Source organism: Ipomoea nil, unplaced genomic scaffold, assembly GCF_001879475.1.
Source record: "Ipomoea nil cultivar Tokyo-kokei standard unplaced genomic scaffold, Asagao_1.1 scaffold2845, whole genome shotgun sequence".
In the NCBI taxonomy this organism is placed as follows: domain Eukaryota; kingdom Viridiplantae; phylum Streptophyta; class Magnoliopsida; order Solanales; family Convolvulaceae; genus Ipomoea; species Ipomoea nil.
In genome coordinates, this window is record NW_017619273.1 from 6,048,952 (window position 1) to 6,067,756 (window position 18,805).

An 18,805-nucleotide genomic window follows, 5' to 3' on the forward strand; every position below is an offset into this window, starting at 1 on the left:
GTTTCCCTAATTCGGTCAGTCTATGTACTACTTTCCAATTCTGTCTTATGTTTTTGGACTCTAATGACAATATGAATATTATGTCTACTTATTTTGGTTTGTATTTTTTTCCTCAAGTTTATTTCACTTATATTTCCAGTTTAAATAGTACTAGGTAATTAGCTGGTTTTAGTTGTACATAACTTTTCATTTAATTATGCTTTATGAATTATATCTTCATTTGATAACTCTATCTGGAATTAGATAATTAAATACATATTAATGAAGTTATAACATCATAAGTAAATGTAAAATCTTTTCTATTATTTGAAAATAAACTTACTTATTCAGCCTTGCTTGATATTTGATGCCAACTCTTTTGTTATACTCAGATCCAGATCCAGATCCAAGTCTCTTTGTATCTGAAAACAACTGCAAATATAATCTATCAATATCTGACTACTTATTTAAAAAAGGTTGTCTATGTGTGTTCTAAAATACAACTTATGAAGTAAAAATAGAAGCATTAATAAGTTAAGTTGGCATGATCAAATAAAATTACAATACAGTACTGAATTTACTCAATTAGTAAATAGATTTCAGTCACAAAATGGCAAAAGGTTACAGATCTAAGCTGGAGTGATTTCAGTCACACTAATGACCATTAGTTACAAATCTAAGCTGGAGTCATGATTTCCTAACTTAGTGTTTTATCAATAGTATCTGTGGAACATTTAATCCAATTTATTTAACTAAAGTTAGTACATGTGTTATACATTCAAAGTCAATAGTTTATCTAAAAACAGTTTTTAGCTATAAGTATACAGAAAAAAAAAATAAAATTGGTGTGAAAGAATAGTATTAGTTCAGAATCATAGTATGCAAGGATTTAATTACGGATTTACAATTGAAGCCTAATAGCTTGACAACAATTATTATACAAAATCATGGAAATTTGCATTTGATTAAGGCACTTTTATTTGTTGAAATCAAAGTGCCTATACCTAATGCAAATTTAAATACTTGCATTATTTAAGATATTATGACAGTATTTAGGTAGGGATTTATAGTTGAGACCAAATAGTTTGACAACAGTTTATATATCATTTTTAGGCTCATTTGCCTAATAGAAAAAAATAAAAATTTGATCACTGTCAAATTCCAAATCAAAATGAAATTCAAATCTAACAAACTTTGTATATGTACTAAAAATCAATGAGTTTATAAATGAACAAATGTATAATGTATGGCATATGTCAAGAGTTTGATAATGAATTTGTAAACTCATTTAAAAATGTGATATTACTCAATCTGTAACCTCAATTAAAAATGATAAATGAAAGGAAATCATGTATAAAGATCAATTCAAAATTTGATCTTAAAAACTGATAACAAATTAAACAATATTGGGAAAATAAAATCAATACACTGTTACATTCCCAATAAAAAAGAAATTCAAATCTAACAAAAGGCTATAAAATAGTAATCATTTACAAGTATTCATGAGAGTTGTGCTAGGGTAATCAAATGCTATTGCCACTATAAATAAAGATCCAACACTTGGAAGATCAATTCAAACTGCAGGTTCTCTGTAACTGTATATGCAAAGCATAAGCTTAAACAAACATGAGAAAGTTAGAAAAATCTACTACGATTGGTTGCAAGAGAAAGTATGGAATTTCAAACAAAGGTATGAAAACATTTTATATTACACTACAGTTTATAAATACAAGTTTCATATATATACTTAAAATCACATCAATTAATGCCTAAACAAGTAAATGAATTAATAAATATATAGCTAAAGAAAAAAAAAATGTACAAGAACTGTAATATTGGCAAATTATACTTATCTTTGATGATGTGTAGTTTTCCTTCTGTTTTGAAGAGTACTGCTAACTTGGTTTTCTTCACCCGCATTATTTTCTCCTTCTCAGGTTTAGTTTTGTTTATCTACAATAAATTAGGTAGGGTTCATATCATTAATATATAAGAAACGAATCAACACTTAGTCAAAGATTTTTGTACAAATAATTTATATAACAGAAAAAAAAAAAAAAAAATATATATATATATATATATATATATATATATATATATATATATATATATATATATATATATATATATATATATGAGAAGTATAAAAAATTAAAGCAAACTTATCTTTTTCGTATATATTTTCTGCATATAATTTGATGGTATTTTTTAGGCTTCTTTGTTGTTGATTAATGTTTGCTCCTTTCTGGGCTTAGCTACGTACATCTGCATACATAGAAATTAGGGTTTCAGTAGTATATAAATAAATCAAACTAATTTAGGGAAAATCGAAATTAAAACTTACTGCATGTGGGGAAATTGTTTCCTTAAACTGCCGATCGAGTTTAAGCTTCAAAAGTAGACAATTTGCTTCCAGTTCTTCCGATTTCTGGGTTTCGATTTTTGGAGTATTTCATCTAGGACTAGGGTTTTCTTGGTTTAGATGATGAAGCTTGAAGGGTTGAAGAGAATAGAGGTAGTTGGCTTATATTTCGTAGATCGTTTATCGTTGGTGGGATGAAGATATAGGTACTGTTGTCGCGAAGGAGAGGGTGAATCGCGACATTTTTAGTGAATGGCGAAGGAGGAGACAGAGCGAGGGAGAGGGAGTAGGAGCGATGGAATTCTGGGGTTATTGTTTGGGTTGGGTAATAACGGGTTAGATATGCAGGTTTGGGTAGGTTTTGGGTTGGGTAATTTAGTTGGGTTTCGGCCCAACTTTTTTTTTTTTTTTTTATTATTAATGTTATTATTATTATTATTATTATTATTATTATTATTATTATTATTATTATTATTATTATTATTATTATTATTGTTGTTGTTGTTGTTATTGGTATTATTATTATTATTAATATTCGTATTAATATTATTATTATTAGTATTATTATTATTAATATTATTATTATTAGTATTTTTATTTATTTATTATTATTATTATTATTATTATTATTATTATTCCTTAATAATAATGATGCGTGGAACATTACTTTCCTGTTTGATAATTTGCAGTGGGATGTGCCACCTAATCATAATTTGTGAAAATGATGGGCCACCTAATGAAGTGGGATGTAGAAGGCAAGAACTGGATATGGACAAACATGAAATCTTATGATTTAGCCTTCATGAAAAGGTTGTTTGAACATACTAAGAATTTTTAAGAAATAATTTCAGTCATGAAAAAAACACACAAAAAGATGAAATTAAAGCATTAGCATAGGGTGTTAGTTGGTGGATTAAATTGATAACATAATTGATTCAGTGTTGTGTTATGCACATTTGAAGCTATTCAGTCATGATTTTTTGTTATTCTTATGTTATAATGTGTGAATTCTTTTTTTTTTTTTATTTCTTAATGATTTTTTTTTTGAGTTGCCTTCAATATATTTGTATTTATAAATTGTTATCTCGATATTTGCATTGACTTTGTAATAATAATATATTTTAAATCATTTTTACACTTTTTCTCTTAGCTTTTTTCCAATTACATATTACGTTAAATAATGTTACAAGTAATGATTTTGTCTATTTCATATAATGAATATGAAAATATTTTTAAATTTTTCATTATTGGAATCAATAAATTGTTGACAATTTCATCGTGGATTTTTCTTAGAAAATGTGGATAGTGTAACTCCTGAGCAGATCAGAACGCGAAGGATCCATCGGTTTGGGCTTCATGCACAGAAATCATGCTTTGTGGGGGTTTTTGAAAATTCTCTTTATACGCCCTTGAGTGTATTAAAAAATTGTAAGTTACACAGTAATTTGTCACATTTTAAATTAAATCTTGTGTTTTTAAATTTTTTAAAATGTATTTTCTGTAATGTAGGCAATCAAATCAATACTACAATATCTTCTAATGTTGAATGCTTGGATACGCATATTGGTAGTACTAGCACTGAAGCAGGTAAATTTTTTTGTTTTTAAATGTTATAATAAATGTTAGGTAAATTTATATTTTGACTTTATTTGTTTGTTGTGTAATCATACAGTCGACATTGTTGATAATTCTAAAATCATATTGAATATTGCTTGTGGTTCAAGGCAAAGGAAAACAAATGTAACTGGTGCAGGTATTTTTTGCGTTTTTTTTCCTATTTTTTCATTATAATATATTGCTTTATTTTATTCTTATATTAGTATATTGAATTAAAATTAGGACAATTAATTGTAAGTAGACAACCTATCCAAAATTAGCGAAAATCTATTGTATGACCATTAATTGGATATAAATTGTTAAATTATTGTATACCTTTGTTAGCTTAAAGTTTTCAAAAAGTTCATTTATCTATATATGTACATTTTTTTGTGAACATTTTTTTTTTTTTTTGTAGGTGTGTATTTAGATAATGGGGATCCGACTTTTAAGTGTTAACATTGTGATGCATTGTTTTGGTATGATGAGAGATTAAAGAGTGTAAAGGTGAATAGTTTGCCTAAATATTCTATATGTTGTGGTAACGGAAAAATTAAGTTGGCACCTATCCTTCCTCCGCCTAAGTTGATATCTGATTTGTTTTTTAGTGGCGATCGTAGAAGTAAAAATTTCTTGCAGAATATACGATCTTACAATAATATGTTTAGTTTTACATCAATGGGTGGTCGAATTGATAAACAAGTAAATTCTGGATCATCTCCACCAATCTTTCGCTTGAACGGTCAGAATTTCCATTTGATGGGGAGTTTATTACCCACTGAAGGCAATTCAGCTAAATTCGCACAGTTATATATTCATGACTCTGCAAATGAAGTTATGGATAGAATTAGTGCTGTCAGGTATGTATACTAATTGTTTTCTATATTTTTATAATTTTTTTTTTATCAATTTCTTAAATTCAATTTACTTTGCAAATTTTATAATTTTGAAGGAATGAAAGTGATGTACAAGACTTACACCCTCAAATTGTTGCTGATATTCAAGCTGTTTTAGATGAGTGCAATGTTTTGGTTAAGTCATTTCGAATGGCGAAAGAAGCAATCCAATCAAATCCAATAGTAGAAGTTAAAATGAAGTTGATTGGGAAGCGTAACACAGATGCCCGTACATATAATTTGCCCACAGTTTCTGAAGTTGCTGCACTCATTGTTGGGGACTTGGATGCGCATCTCGGTGAGCGAGATATATTGGTGGAAACAAAGTCTGGATTGTTGAAGAGGATTAGTGAGCTCAATCCAGCTTATCTTCCATTACAGTATCCACTGTTATTTCCATATGGTGAAGATGGTTACAGGGAGGATATTGGCTTCAACATTGTTCGAGTAGTTGAAAATGGATCTAGACAGCGTATTTCACCTCGCGAGTATCTTGCTTTCCGTATTCATGAGCGTTCATCAGAAGTTTCAACAATTTTATATGCTCGGAGATTATTTCAACAATTTTTGGTTGATGGTTACACGATGGTTGAAGCTGGTCGATTGTTGTATATTCGCACCAATCAGAAATCTTTAAGGTGTGGAGCTTATCAGGGATTGTCTGATGCATTAACACGAGGTGATATTGAGCCCGGTCGTCATGGTAAACGAGTTATTCTTCCGTCTAGCTTTACTGGAGGTGCTAGGTATATGATCCAGAACTATCAAGATGCTTTGGCGATTTGTGGATGGATTGGTTATCCGAATTTATTTATTACATTTACATGTAATCCAAAGTGGCCTGAAATAGAGAGGTATTTGGGAGAGCGACATTTGAGTGCTGTTGATCGGCCTGATATCATATGTCGGTTATTTAAAATGAAATTGGATGCGTTGATCAAGGAGATCCGTTCTGGATTAGTTTTTGGTAATGTAACTGCAGGTACGTATTTTTCTTTTTCTACATGTACATCAGAATCATTCTTATCTTATTTTTAATTTCTGTTTTAATACTTATTTATGTAGTGATTTATACTGTTGAGTTCCAAAAAAGAGGACTTCCGCATGCCCATATATTGGTATTTCTGAGCCAAGAAGATGGTCGAGCTTTATGTCAAAATATTGATACTATAATTTCAGCTGAAATTCCAGACCAGGAAGTAGATAGTGAGTATTATAGGGTTGTTGAGGAGTTTATGATTCATGGTCCTTGTGGTCATCTTAAAAAGAATTCTCCGTGTATGGTTAATGGTCGTTGTTCTAAACATTTTCCAAAGAAGTTTGTAGACTTTTCAAATTTTGATCAAGATGGTTATCCAATTTATAGACGAAGAGAAGATGGAAGGTTTGTTAAGAAAAATGGGATTGAGCTGGATAACAGATTTGTTGTACCACATAACAAATATTTGTTGCTTAAATATAGAGCACATATCAATATTGAGTGGTGTAACCAGTCCCGTTCTATCAAGTACTTATTTAAGTATGTCAACAAGGGGCATGATCGAGTTACAGCTCATTTCTACAAAAGTTCTGATGGTTTAGAGAAAGGCCAAATTGTAGATGAGATATCTATGTTCTATGATTGTCGTTACATATCTGCTTGCGAAGGAACATGGCGTTTATTTGGATTTGACATTCAATTCAGAGTTCCTGCAGTTGAGAGATTAAGTTTCCATTTGCCCAATCAACAATTAGTTGTTTATGGTGATGACGATTGTGTTGATAATATTTTGAGTCGCCCGAGTGTTGGAGAAAGTATGTTTTTAGCTTGGTTTGAAGCTAATAAAAAGTTTCCTAAAGCTAAAGAGTTAACTTACGGTCAGATGCCCAACAAATTTGTTTGGAAAAAGGATGTTAGAGAGTGGCATCTTAGACGTAAGGGGTTTGCCATTGGACGTATGTTTTTTGTCCCTCCAGGTTCTGGTGAAATTTATTATCTAAGGTGTTTGTTGAACTTGGTTCGTGGTGCAACATGTTATGAAGATCTTCGTATTGTTGAGGGGGTGCAGTATAGTTCGTTTCGAGATGCATGTTTTGCTCGTGGTTTATTAGCAGATGACAAGGAATATGTTGATGCGATTAATGAAGCAAGTAAATGGGCATCTGCAACTTCTATGAGGAGACTATTTGTTACTATGCTTACTTCAAACGTTCTTATTCGACCAGAAGTTGTTTGGGATGCAGTATGGATATTCTTAGCTGAAGATGCAGAGTTCAACCAACGGAAAATACTAGATAAACCAGGTTTTTTTTTTTAATCTTTTTTAAGATCCAAAATACATACATTTTATTTACATGATTGTTCTATATTGGATCATCTGATATAAGTAACATTTAAATCTTATTTCCTTTTTTAGGTTTAACCCTCACAGACGAAGAAAAGGCAAACTATGCTTTGGTGGAAATTGAAAAGCTTTTACGTGTATTTGGAAAAAGTATTTCTTGCTTTCCCTCTATGCCTCTGCCAAATATGAGTTCCTCATCTTCTCATGGAAATCAGTTGTTAGATGAAGAATTGTCATATGATTGTGATGCTCTTAAAGTTGAACATGATAATTTGGTAGAGAAATTGACAGATGAACAAAGGCATGTTTATGACGTAGTTCTTACTGATGTTGCGAATGCTGGGGGTGGTTTATTTTTTGTTTATGGGTACGGAGGAACTGGTAAAACATTTGTTTGGAAAACACTATCAGCTGCTTTGCGTTCTGAGGGTCACATCGTCTTAACTGTTGCCTCGAGTGGTATTGCTTCTCTACTTTTGCCAGGTGGTCGAACTGCTCATTCCCGATTTGCTATACCTATTAATATAACTGAAGATTCTACATGTAACATCTCTCAAGGGAGTGACTTGGCTCATCTAATAATAAACTCCAAACTAATTATTTGGGATGAAGCTCCGATGATGCATAAACACTGCTTTGAGGCTTTAGACCGAACCATGAGAGATTTATTACGGTTTGTGAATCCTTTGAGCACAGAGATGACATTTGGAGGAAAAACGGTGGTTCTTGGTGGTGATTTTCGACAAATACTGCCTGTGATTCCTAAGGGAACAAGACAAGATATTGTTGGAGCAAGCATCAATTCGTCATATCTCTGGCAAAATTGTAAGGTTCTAAGATTGACTAAGAATTTGCGACTTCAAAGATTGGGCAATGATGACAGTGCTGAGCATATCAATTCATTTTCGGAGTGGATAGCTGGTATAGGTGATGGTTTGATTGGTGGTCCAAATGATGGGTGTGCAGTAATAAATATTCCGGAACAAAATGTATTGCGGCCACGTGGAGATTCGATATCAGCTATAGTAAATAGTACATTCCCGGAATTTTGCTCAGGTAATTTTGATATGGAATCTCTTAATGGTCGAGCTATTTTGGCTCCAACTTTGGATTTAGTGCATGAAATCAATGATTACATGAGTGGCTTGAATACGACAGCTATTAGAACTTATTTCAGTTCTGATTCTGTTTGTCAATCAGATTCTGGTGTCGATACTTTAGCTGGTTTACATACTACAGAGTTTCTTAACACGTTGAAATGTTCGGGTATTCCAAATCATTGTCTTATGTTGCAAGTTGGATCTCCAGTTATGTTGTTGCGCAATATTGACTACACTCTTGGCTTGTGCAATGGTATGCGATTAGTCATTACTAGATTGGGAGATCATGTTGTTGAAGCGAAAGTGATGTCAGGAAGTAGTATGGGTACACGAGTTTTAATTCCAAGATTGTCATTGACACCGTCTGATCCTAGATTGCCATTTAAGTTCCAAAGGAGGCAATTTCCTTTAATGTTGTCATATGCAATGACAATAAATAAGAGTCAAGGACAAAGTCTTACAAATGTTGGCTTACTTCTGAAAAAACCGGTTTTTGTGCATGGACAATTGTATGTGGCTTTGTCTAGAGTTGACAATCCAAATGGTCTTAAAGTGGTTGTTTTGAGTGAGAATGGAGAGTATTCTTCTTCAACTGTAAATGTTGTATATCACGAAGTTTTTAAAAATTTGTAATTTAGTATATATAATTATTCTAATGTTTTTGATTTTTTTTTCTACTATTGTTTCTAATCTTTTTGTCATGCATATTACAGATTTTTATAATGCATATTTGTATGTATATTTAATTTCAAATGTTATTTATAATTTAGTTTAATTTTTATCCCGTGCATCGCACGGGTGCAATACTAGTTATTCTTATATAGATAATCATATATGGAAACTATTGTATAGATATATAAAATTATTGATTGAATCACACAACAATTTCTCATGAAGATCGAATATATGTCATGAAAGAGTACTCTATGCTAGCTCACATTACCCTTTGTTTCTTTATTCAAGCGGAACCAACAATACCTCATCATCCTGTTGATGATACTGCGATTGGACTGCTCACAACATGAGTTCCATCACTCCATGAGTATGAACCGAAGGCAAAACCACTACTTCCATTTCTAACACCTTTAGTTCTAACTGTCACATTAAAACTTTGCTTTTCCCCTAGTCGACTGAACTTTAGGGTCGTTGGAGAAATAACAACGACATACCCCGGTGGGGGTGTCACCGTGATGACATATGTTGAGTTACTATTTCCAACATTAGTAACTGTTCTTTTAACTGTCATGGATCCTCGGAGGTTGGCTATTGATAATGATGGATAGTTAAGGTTACTTGCCAATGGTTTCTTTTTGGGACACTTGAAAGAAGAATCCATGTTGATTCCTCTGCTGCATAGGAAGAGAAGATAGTCATTGTACGTTGCATTATAGACTAATCCAGGATCTGCTGCTTTTGATGGCAAAATATGTCCTGCACCATATTCAAACGGCGTGGCGAAATATCCCTTTGAATTCACTATTGGTGCCCCCACCACATTATTAGTAGTTGCTAAAAAGAAAAAAAAAATAAAAAACAATAAGCTCAAAATAACCCAAGAAAAACTTTTTTTTTTTGGGTAGTGAAGATAATTACTATAGAACAAATCTTGGCCAGACAGAAAAATCCCATTTGAAATGATTTCAAACTATTAAATATATAGAATGACCACATTTTTTTTGACAACTCTCAACTGTTAATCTATTCAAATGAAAGGGTCAAATCGGTTCTCACTTTTTACTATAAGTTCCCGTCATGATATTAAGCTAATTATGTTGTGGACCACCAATAAATGTTGATTTTTAATGCATTGAAAATTTATTTTAAGTAATATATATACCTGTGGTCATTAGGGCTGATCTTATGGCTGCACTGCTCCAATCAGGATGAATGGCCTTAATAAGGGCAGCTACAGCAGAAACGTGTGGGCAAGACATTGAAGTTCCGGATATTATGTTGTACTTTACCACTCGACGATCAAATGATAATTCTGTCGGAGATGACACCTCACTCCATGCTGCCAATATGTTAAGTCCAGGAGCAGTAATGTCCGGCTGCAACCAAAACAAATTATTCCGGCAAAAATAGTATGGCCATGATTGTGGAAATTTTTTTGAACGACAACTATGGTTAAGTTTATATATTTTTAAAGTTTTAGATTTTTACTAACCCGGACACTAAACGGATCAACTTAGCTCGCATAAAACATAAGAGTAAAATGGTAAAGAGTGATAAATATTACAAGAATGCTGTAGAAATTGAACATGATTTGTAATGCTAAGACAATGTAAATGGGTCCAACAAACTTCCTAAGTTAATCGTGGTTGGCCATGATACTAAGGGTGTGTTTGGTTGGTGGGTTTTGCCCATAGGAATGTGTATGGAAGTGATTGTTCTTGTTTAATTGGTTGGTAGGTTTTTAGAACACTACTATGGTCCATGGATTTCGAATACGTACTCCATTAATTGAAAAACTCATACCCAAATAAAATAAAATAAGGGTTTTATTTCCTTATTTATTCTCAAGCACTACTATTAGTAACCATTCTCATTCCACCCTACTACCAAACATGTTAAATACTTTCACCAAAACCTATTACCATTACCAAGTATTTGATACCCATTCCGATTCCTATGTGCGAACCAAACACACCTTAAGTCTTGTCCGAGCTGTGGGTCGTGCAACTAAGTCAAGACCCAACATTCCAGGCCTGGACACAGGCCCGAGGAATGGATGGCTAGCAGCCTGGGGTCGGCTCCAAAAGCCAGCCCTAAGAGCCTTTGCTCTCTATTCAGGTCCCGAATTCTTCTTGGGCTGCACCGGTTATCTTTTCGCATCTCGGGATATGGGCTCTCATCAGACCCTGTGTCCCAATTCTTGAGTCATCATTTCTAATATCTAACTACATCATTAACCATCCTTGATATAATGAGTGAATCCAACTAGCTTATTAGATCGTTTCATGAATCTTTATATGTCAGACACCATAGAAATGTGTAAGACGAAACGATATGCATGTGTTACATATATACATACCTTGAGAATGTTTGGTTCAATGATGCTTGGACCTACGGAGGTGAAAGGAGCCATGACAGGGGCGGGCTTGGTTCCGAGAACCGTCTCTCCAGGAAGAAGAGTTGCCGTGGGATTGCTATCGCCATTTATGTATTTGAGAATTGAAATTAACTCGTACCTAAAAACAACAGTGGTAGGATGCAGAAAAGCATCAACTGCTATTTCATTATACGGCTTGCCTACAATGGTAGCAGCGCCTCCAGCTCTTTGCACTTCCACCGATGCTGATATGCCATTACTCTTCAGGCAAACCACAATTTTTCCCCTTACAAGCCTTCTTGAAAGGGTACCATTATTACACAGTCTGCACATATATATATGCATGCATGCAACATTATTTCACTAAATAATCCTCCACTTTCCACATATAAATACTGATTCAAATGCGACAGTGCTTCCCGTGCGGCTGGTGTAGACTCATCATTAGGTATGCGAAAATGCACCACGTTTGAAAATGCACCAAATTCACTACTGGAAATTATGAAATTTCCAACCACCTGAAAGTGATCTTAAATGAAGTCGATCGAAAGCCTTATCTGACCATTTTTGGTATCCGAAAAAACCTTTTTTGCTATTTCCGACCACTTTTTGCTTTTAACTTGATTTAAGATCACTTTCAGATGGACAGAAATTCAATAATTTTCAGTAGTGCTCGCACCACACCTAATGGTGCATTTCTGAACACTGTGGTGCATTTACATGTATCAAATGGTGAATGACTGCACAGCTGTACAGGAAGCACTATCCGCACGGAACCTGACTCTCAACATATATCATTTCACATTTTTTACAAGAATATGTTTTCACTTCAACCTATCCGGTTGTGTACATATATAAGTAATAAACACAGAAATTTGCATGCATGCATTTTACCCTGTTGTAATGTTATTGGTAGTTCCCGGAATTTCTACATTGCCAGCGTAGACTAGTGGAAGCAATTTTCCTCTCCTAATGGGAGTGATTGTTTGTCCCTGTTAGTCAATAAATGAAACATATATACTCTATGTAAATAATTAGTCAAATGTATGTCACACATATAACTAAATAAATGATAAATTAGAAAAACAAAAAACAAAAAAAAAACTTAGTAGTATAACAATAAAAAAGATAAAAGACAATAAAAATTATTAATACATTAAGAGCAAAGAAATATGAAATTAGAAAAGAATTTAGAGCAAATACCAATTTTAATCCCACAAATATTAGCAAAATGACAGCTTTAATAATCTACATATTTAATTTATACCAATTTTCATACACAATTATCACTTTAGTACCAATTTTCATCAATCTATTGTTTTAGTGCCAAAAGAGTACAGATTTTTACTGATTTTAACGGAAACTAGTATAAACCAACTGATTTTTGTTGGAAACCAGTAGAAAGTAGACTGGTCTCCATCTAGTGGTTTCACCATTTGACTTTGTAGCGCGCATGGACAGTTCAGTTAGTCATGGGCAGTGTTTGAACAACCTCTCAAAATGAGGGTGGCTCTTCTATGGTTTAGCTGCTCTATCGGGTTCATGGGGTTGAGGATTCAACCTTTTTTTGGAAGAATCATTTGACTTTGTAGTAGTTAGTTAATAAGATGACAATAGAGACAAAAGTGTAAGTATAAGATATCAAAACTAATACTCCCTACTAATTAATACCTCAATAATCATGCCGTTTCCTAGCTTTAAAGGTGACGAAAACACTCGATCGCTACTGCTTGCCCCCACCGTGATGATCCAAGGCGCCACATTACCCACCGTCGACGGCGTCGGTCCGGCATTTCCGGCGCTGCACGCCACCACAATGTTGCGCTTCACCGCGTGCAACGCTCCGATGGCTATACCACTTCGCGTGAAATACTGCCCTCCGGCTACGGCGCCCAGGGAGACGCTGATAACATCGACGCCGTCGGAGATCGCGTGGTCGAACGCCGCAAGAATGTCGGCGTCCAGGCACGTCCGTCTGCTTTGGTCGCTGGGAATTGGCCAGCACACCTTATAGATTGCGAGGCGCACGAGCGGCGCGCCGCCGGAGGCCGTCCCGTTGCCGAAACCACCGAGGGCGGCGGCGTTACGGACTCTCCGGCCGCCCACGGTTGAAGCCGTGTGAGTTCCGTGGCCGTCGGCGTCTCTCGCCGATCGGAAGTCTGATGTCCGGTTGAGACGCCCGAAGGTGGCTTCGTAGCTCTTTAGATAGTATCTTGCTCCAATTAGTTTCCTATTATTTTATTAGTAAAATTACATTTTCGTCCTCTAATTATACTCGTGGTACATACTTAGGTCCTGAGTCATATGCGTAACCATTGCTTAAGTTATGTATAGCGTAGCGATTTTAGTCCTTTTAAACCAAATCAGTCACTTTATTAAGTGATAAATTGGTAATAAAAATAGTTTCCGAAGAACTAAAATCGTCACCTCACGCATTACTTAAAAAGTTATGTACAGAGTGGTGATTTTAATCCTTTTAAACCAAATCAGTCACTTTATTAAGTAATAAATCTGTAGTAGAAATAGTCCCGGGGAACTAAAATCGTCACCTCATGCATAACTTAAAAGTTAAAGATGATCACACGTAACTCAGGAACTATAAGTTTGTATCACGGGTATAACGGAAGGACAAAAATATAATTTTATTAAAGTTTTAAATAACATTTGTTAGGTGGAGAATTGAGGGTAAGAAAGTGTTAATTAATACAAAAAATGAAAATAATAATTAAATTACCTATTGCAATGAGAAGAGTTAAAGGCAGAACCTTTTTGGCATATTCCCTTCCATGAACGAGGAACTGGTTCCATACCTTTGTCACTGAAACTTGGAGACTCTGGCCATACACCTAAAATCAACAATATAATATAACATAAATTAATAGAAGAAATTAAATTAACTAATTATATTGGATGATGATAGGAATGAAAAGCAAAGAGACTTAATAATTGGGATGATAGAGATATTATATTATTACTCCACCACAAACTAATTAGATAATAATTAAGATTAATTAAAGCCAGCACAAGCTCAACTCAGTGATTTAGTATTCAGTATTTGGGAGAAGAAACGAAAGTTTTAAACAGGTAGCGACAGCCCACACAACCTTATCTACTAAGCCACTTAATTACTGTGATTTACCTAATTTCACATGATCTGTAGCCCGTAGGGATACTTAGGGTTGAGAATTCAATATTTCGGAAGAAGATGATAATTAAGAATCACTTACCAGTGTCCATCATACCAACAATTACACCCTTTCCACCTTTTGCTTTACTCAACAATTCCTCTCGACCAGTTGGATTACCATTTACAGCTTCAAGTAAGTTGACAAAATCCCAAGATCTAGTAGTATGAGGCTCTATTCTTCTGGGATCACTATGAAATACTGAAATAACACCTTCCATTTCTGCACGTTAAACACCAAATTTGATATGATAAACCAACAACTAAAACTATAGATTTTGAATCACTCACCTCGTACATAAATATATAAAATAGTAAATAATGCAGTGTACCACTGTTCCATTATCGGTTTAAATTTTTAGTTGAAACAGTTCCCAGACTACGTACCCGATATCTTGTTGGCTTGGTCTGGGGTAAGTAAAGCGGAGAAGCCATTGATGACGTTCTTGTAACTGTGAACTAGAGATGCTCTAGCTTCTTCTCTGGAACCACCCTTTACCGAGAGGATAAATGAGCAATGGAAATCTTCAATTTCTTGGAAAGATTTCCCCCCACTGTGCTCCCCAAGATATACCACATAAACCTGCATATATATAACAACAACAAAAAACCAATTAAAATACCAAATAATACAACTCCATTCATTCATTCATTCAGATCAGAGAGCTGAGAATTGAATTGAAATGTCCATTATATTTACTATGGGGTGTTTGGTAAATAGATGTTAGCTGATAGCTGTTAGCTGATTGAGTTAGTGGGTTTAACTAGTTGATAACATTAACTGATTGTAGAAAAGTATTTGGTAAATTAGCTGATAGCTGATTACACGCAAAATGACTTTATCAAAAAGTTAATCAAAAAGCTGCTGTCTTTGAATAGTTTTTGTATTTTAGCATTTTAGAGCAATAAGTTGTTACAAAAAAACTAATTAATCAAACAATCATATTGATTGTTTACAAATAGAGCCTAAGCATGCATGCATGAAAAAACAGAAGACAGATAAAAGATGATGAGAAATTAACCTTTCTCTGATGATCATCTGCAGCGAGGACATTAAGGATGACAAGAAACAAAACAATAATGGAACAATGAATCCTCATTTTCTTGTCTGTTGAATTGAAATGATGAGTCTTGGTACGTACCCTCTGCTATTTATATGTATACGCATGCAAAGATGAAAGGATGGATAATAATAAAATAGTCTATATGTTATATGTATATTACAACATGCGATTATTTAGAAGCTATTTCATAAATGCATGCATGTACGTCCAATCTATAATTGATGACAAAGAAACTTCCATGTTTATATTACCCCGATTTACATCCTCCCAAATGCTTTATAGGATCGGACCGTAGAAGGTATTCCATTTTACTTGAAGTTCACTACCCAATATATAAGTATTTATTAAATAAAAAGAAATTCCTGGAATAGTTTCTAACTAGGGTTTTACATAAAAACCTGAAATTTTTAATTTTTAATAATAATAATAATAATACCATTTTCTACTGTAGGAGGTTCAATGTTTGGGTGACGGGGTACAAATCGCACAAGGAAGACCAATTGATATGATGTTGACAAGAATCAAACTTATAATGATCTTCAAAATATGATAATCATATTCCACTCATTCAGCGCCCTTTTCGAGACAAACGTAGAAATTGTTTATGCCACCTTTTAAAAAATTGTTAAAGTTTTTATGAAAACTACCATAGAGGCCATGAATAAAAAAAAAAAAAATCAAATAGAATTTATGGTGATTTTTTGGAAAAGTGTAGTAATACTTTACAAAGTAAAATCTTATTTCTGTAGTATTGTTTGAGTCTTATAATAAGGCAATAGGTATTGAAAAACCTTCCTGATAGTTTGAGAGACTTGCCCCGGGTCTTTTAGGATGCACCCAACAACAAAAAATTACAAAAAAAAAAAAAAAATTAGTTTACCAATAATAACTTAACCTAATAATAAAATGATTACTAGAATACGTCAATTCTTGCCACCTGACTTTCTGGGTTGACAATGATTTCTAACCATTGCTGACATTAAAAAATAAAATAAAATAAAAATAACACAACTTGCCCATAATATAATTTGACTACTTGTATACTCTGCAGTTAGATATTTGGTCATTGAATTTTAAGCTTAATTTAATAATTATTGTGACAACAAATGGTTTAGTATCAAATCATTATCTTTGAGTTGTTTGGGGTGAAATAATTTTTTTTTTTTTTTTTTTGTGTGTTTTGAAACAGGGTAAAGCAAAATCTTAAAATATAACGCTATTAATTTTTTACTTTATATTCGTGTACAAAGTTTAAGCACCTCTAGTCTAATTGAATAGATGAAACGAAGTTCAATTTTTTTTCTTAACAAGAGCAACTGACTTTGAAAGAATTCTCTTATATGAAGATAACAATTCAACATTAACAAATAGGCAAATTTTTCTGTCCGTGACACAGGTCAAGTCAATAGAATTTGAGTCTTATGGTATATGAGTTTAATAATATTATTTCGAGTTAATTCCACCAGAGATCCTTTATCTTTTGTTGCAATTCTAAATTTAGTCTCAGACTACCATTTTTGTCATTCAACATCTCAGACTATTATATTTGTCTTTTAATAATAACTATATTTTTCAACCGGTTTTTTAGTAACGTCCTAAACCTATTAAGCCGGTTGAAACCGAAAAATAACAAATGAAAAATATGAATAGACAAAAATGTCCTTACTAAAAATAGGAAAAGTCATGAAAATGATTACAAGTGTCCAAAAATAATAGCCTTGGATGTTAAATGACAAAAATGATAGTCTGTGACTAATTAATTTAGAATTGCTACCAAAGACAATGGACCTCTGGTGGAATTAACTCTATTATTTCCTACAAAATGTCTATTATAATTTTGCTATAAAGTATTATATTGATGCTATAAAGTATATATTATATATAAGATTTAAAGTATTGATTATGTCTACAATTTTACTATGTAATGACACTTCAATTCCTGCAAATTGCCTATTATAGTTTTTATAAAGTATATATATATATATATGCTACAAAGTATTATATATAAGGCTTAAAGAGTTGATAATATATACAATTTTGTTATGTTATTACTTTATGTGTTATATTTTAATGTAGTTTCTAAATATATAAATTTTATATACTAATAATACACTTAAAAATAACTTTAATCAATCATCGTTAAATAAATCAAACACAAAAAAGAAAAATATTACATGTACTCCCACTTTTTACTCTCAGTTTTTACTCCTCTCACAAATCTTTGTAGTCACTTTTTTTGGGACTCACATGATGAAAATATCCTATCATTGTTTGCCATATCATGGAGTAATAGTGAAGATGTAGAATTTGAGAGTACATGTAGTAGAACTCTAAAAATGGTTTGATTACTTTATTTCATGCAAAAATGTGTATTACATTATGCATGCTACACAATTTTAAAAAAATACTGATTTTTTTTTCAATTATTATAAAATCATAGGATTTTATAAACAGATTTAATGAGTTGAAATTGGAGATTTCTTTTGGTGATGTTTGAAATAGTTGCATGCTAATGTAGACATGAAAACAGCTCCTGCATATATATCCTAACTTCCTTAGACCATTTTTATTTTTAATTTTTTAAATTCACAGTTAGTTAAAAGGTTTGCTTAAATGATTTTTTTTTTTTTTTTTGAATAAGACTGCTGAAATTTTCCTTAACTACAATTGCTGGGAGCTCGTACTCGTGACTAATTAAATAAAGACCAATAACGAATCAAATGGAAAAAAGTTAATTTTTTTTTTTTATCTGAGTTTGTAAACAAAGTAATCAGGGTTAAAATAGAATTTTCCTGTAGAATAATTTAATTTTAAATTAATCAAAACCGCCCAACGTGACTCATAAAATTTTTTATATACTCCGTATTATTAAGATGTATATATAATTTCAATTTTGTCAGTTTTCATTTCTCTAGTAATTTATTTCTTGGTCTGTATTTTTATATTAGAAAAATGTATAAAAAATACTTTTTTTTTTCATTTCTTCAAAAAAAAATATATATATTTACGGAAAATTCAACAACCCCTATCCAAATGATTTGCTTTGCACGTCGATTCGGGTCTGTCCACCTTGGGCCGATCGCAAGGCCAGTTGCCTGCCTCCCTTGTCTCGAGTCGAGTCATCTTATCTTTCAAATCAGGTCCGCTTCGTACTCATTTGTTTGAGCCTAATATATTTATCAAAATATTGATCCAGCTTAATAGAATTTGCTTAAAATAAAAATTTCTCTAATTAATAAAACCACAAT

General features: G+C 32.8%; 1 protein-coding gene across 1 annotated transcript; it reads right to left on the minus strand.

The window, feature by feature from the left end:
- Positions 1–326: 326 nt before the first annotated feature.
- LOC109159889 (subtilisin-like protease SBT5.6) lies at positions 327–15,593 on the minus strand. Its single transcript, XM_019307998.1, has 11 exons — positions 15,516–15,593; positions 14,881–15,076; positions 14,537–14,716; positions 14,044–14,155; positions 12,981–13,539; positions 12,204–12,301; positions 11,292–11,634; positions 10,095–10,308; positions 9,477–9,766; positions 2,324–2,407; positions 327–401 (listed from the first exon to the last, which is right to left on the minus strand). The coding sequence occupies exons 1-11, from the start codon at positions 15,591–15,593 to the stop codon at positions 327–329; spliced, it is 2,229 nt and encodes a 742-aa protein (XP_019163543.1).
- Between the last annotated feature and the right edge of the window lie 3,212 nt (positions 15,594–18,805).

What these genes read in the sequence shown, in the direction of transcription:
- LOC109159889 (XM_019307998.1), bottom strand. Translation starts at nt 15,593, where the DNA reads ATGAGGATTCATTGTTCCATTATTGTTTTGTTTCTTGTCATCCTTAAT. An exon ending in TGTTGGTATGATGGACACTG is followed by an intron (nt 14,156 to 14,536) that starts GTAAGTGATTCT and finishes TGTTGATTTTAG; the next exon opens with GTGTATGGCCAGAGTCTCCA. An exon ending in TTGAACCAAACATTCTCAAG is followed by an intron (nt 10,309 to 11,291) that starts GTATGTATATAT and finishes TTTTGGTTGCAG; the next exon opens with CCGGACATTACTGCTCCTGG.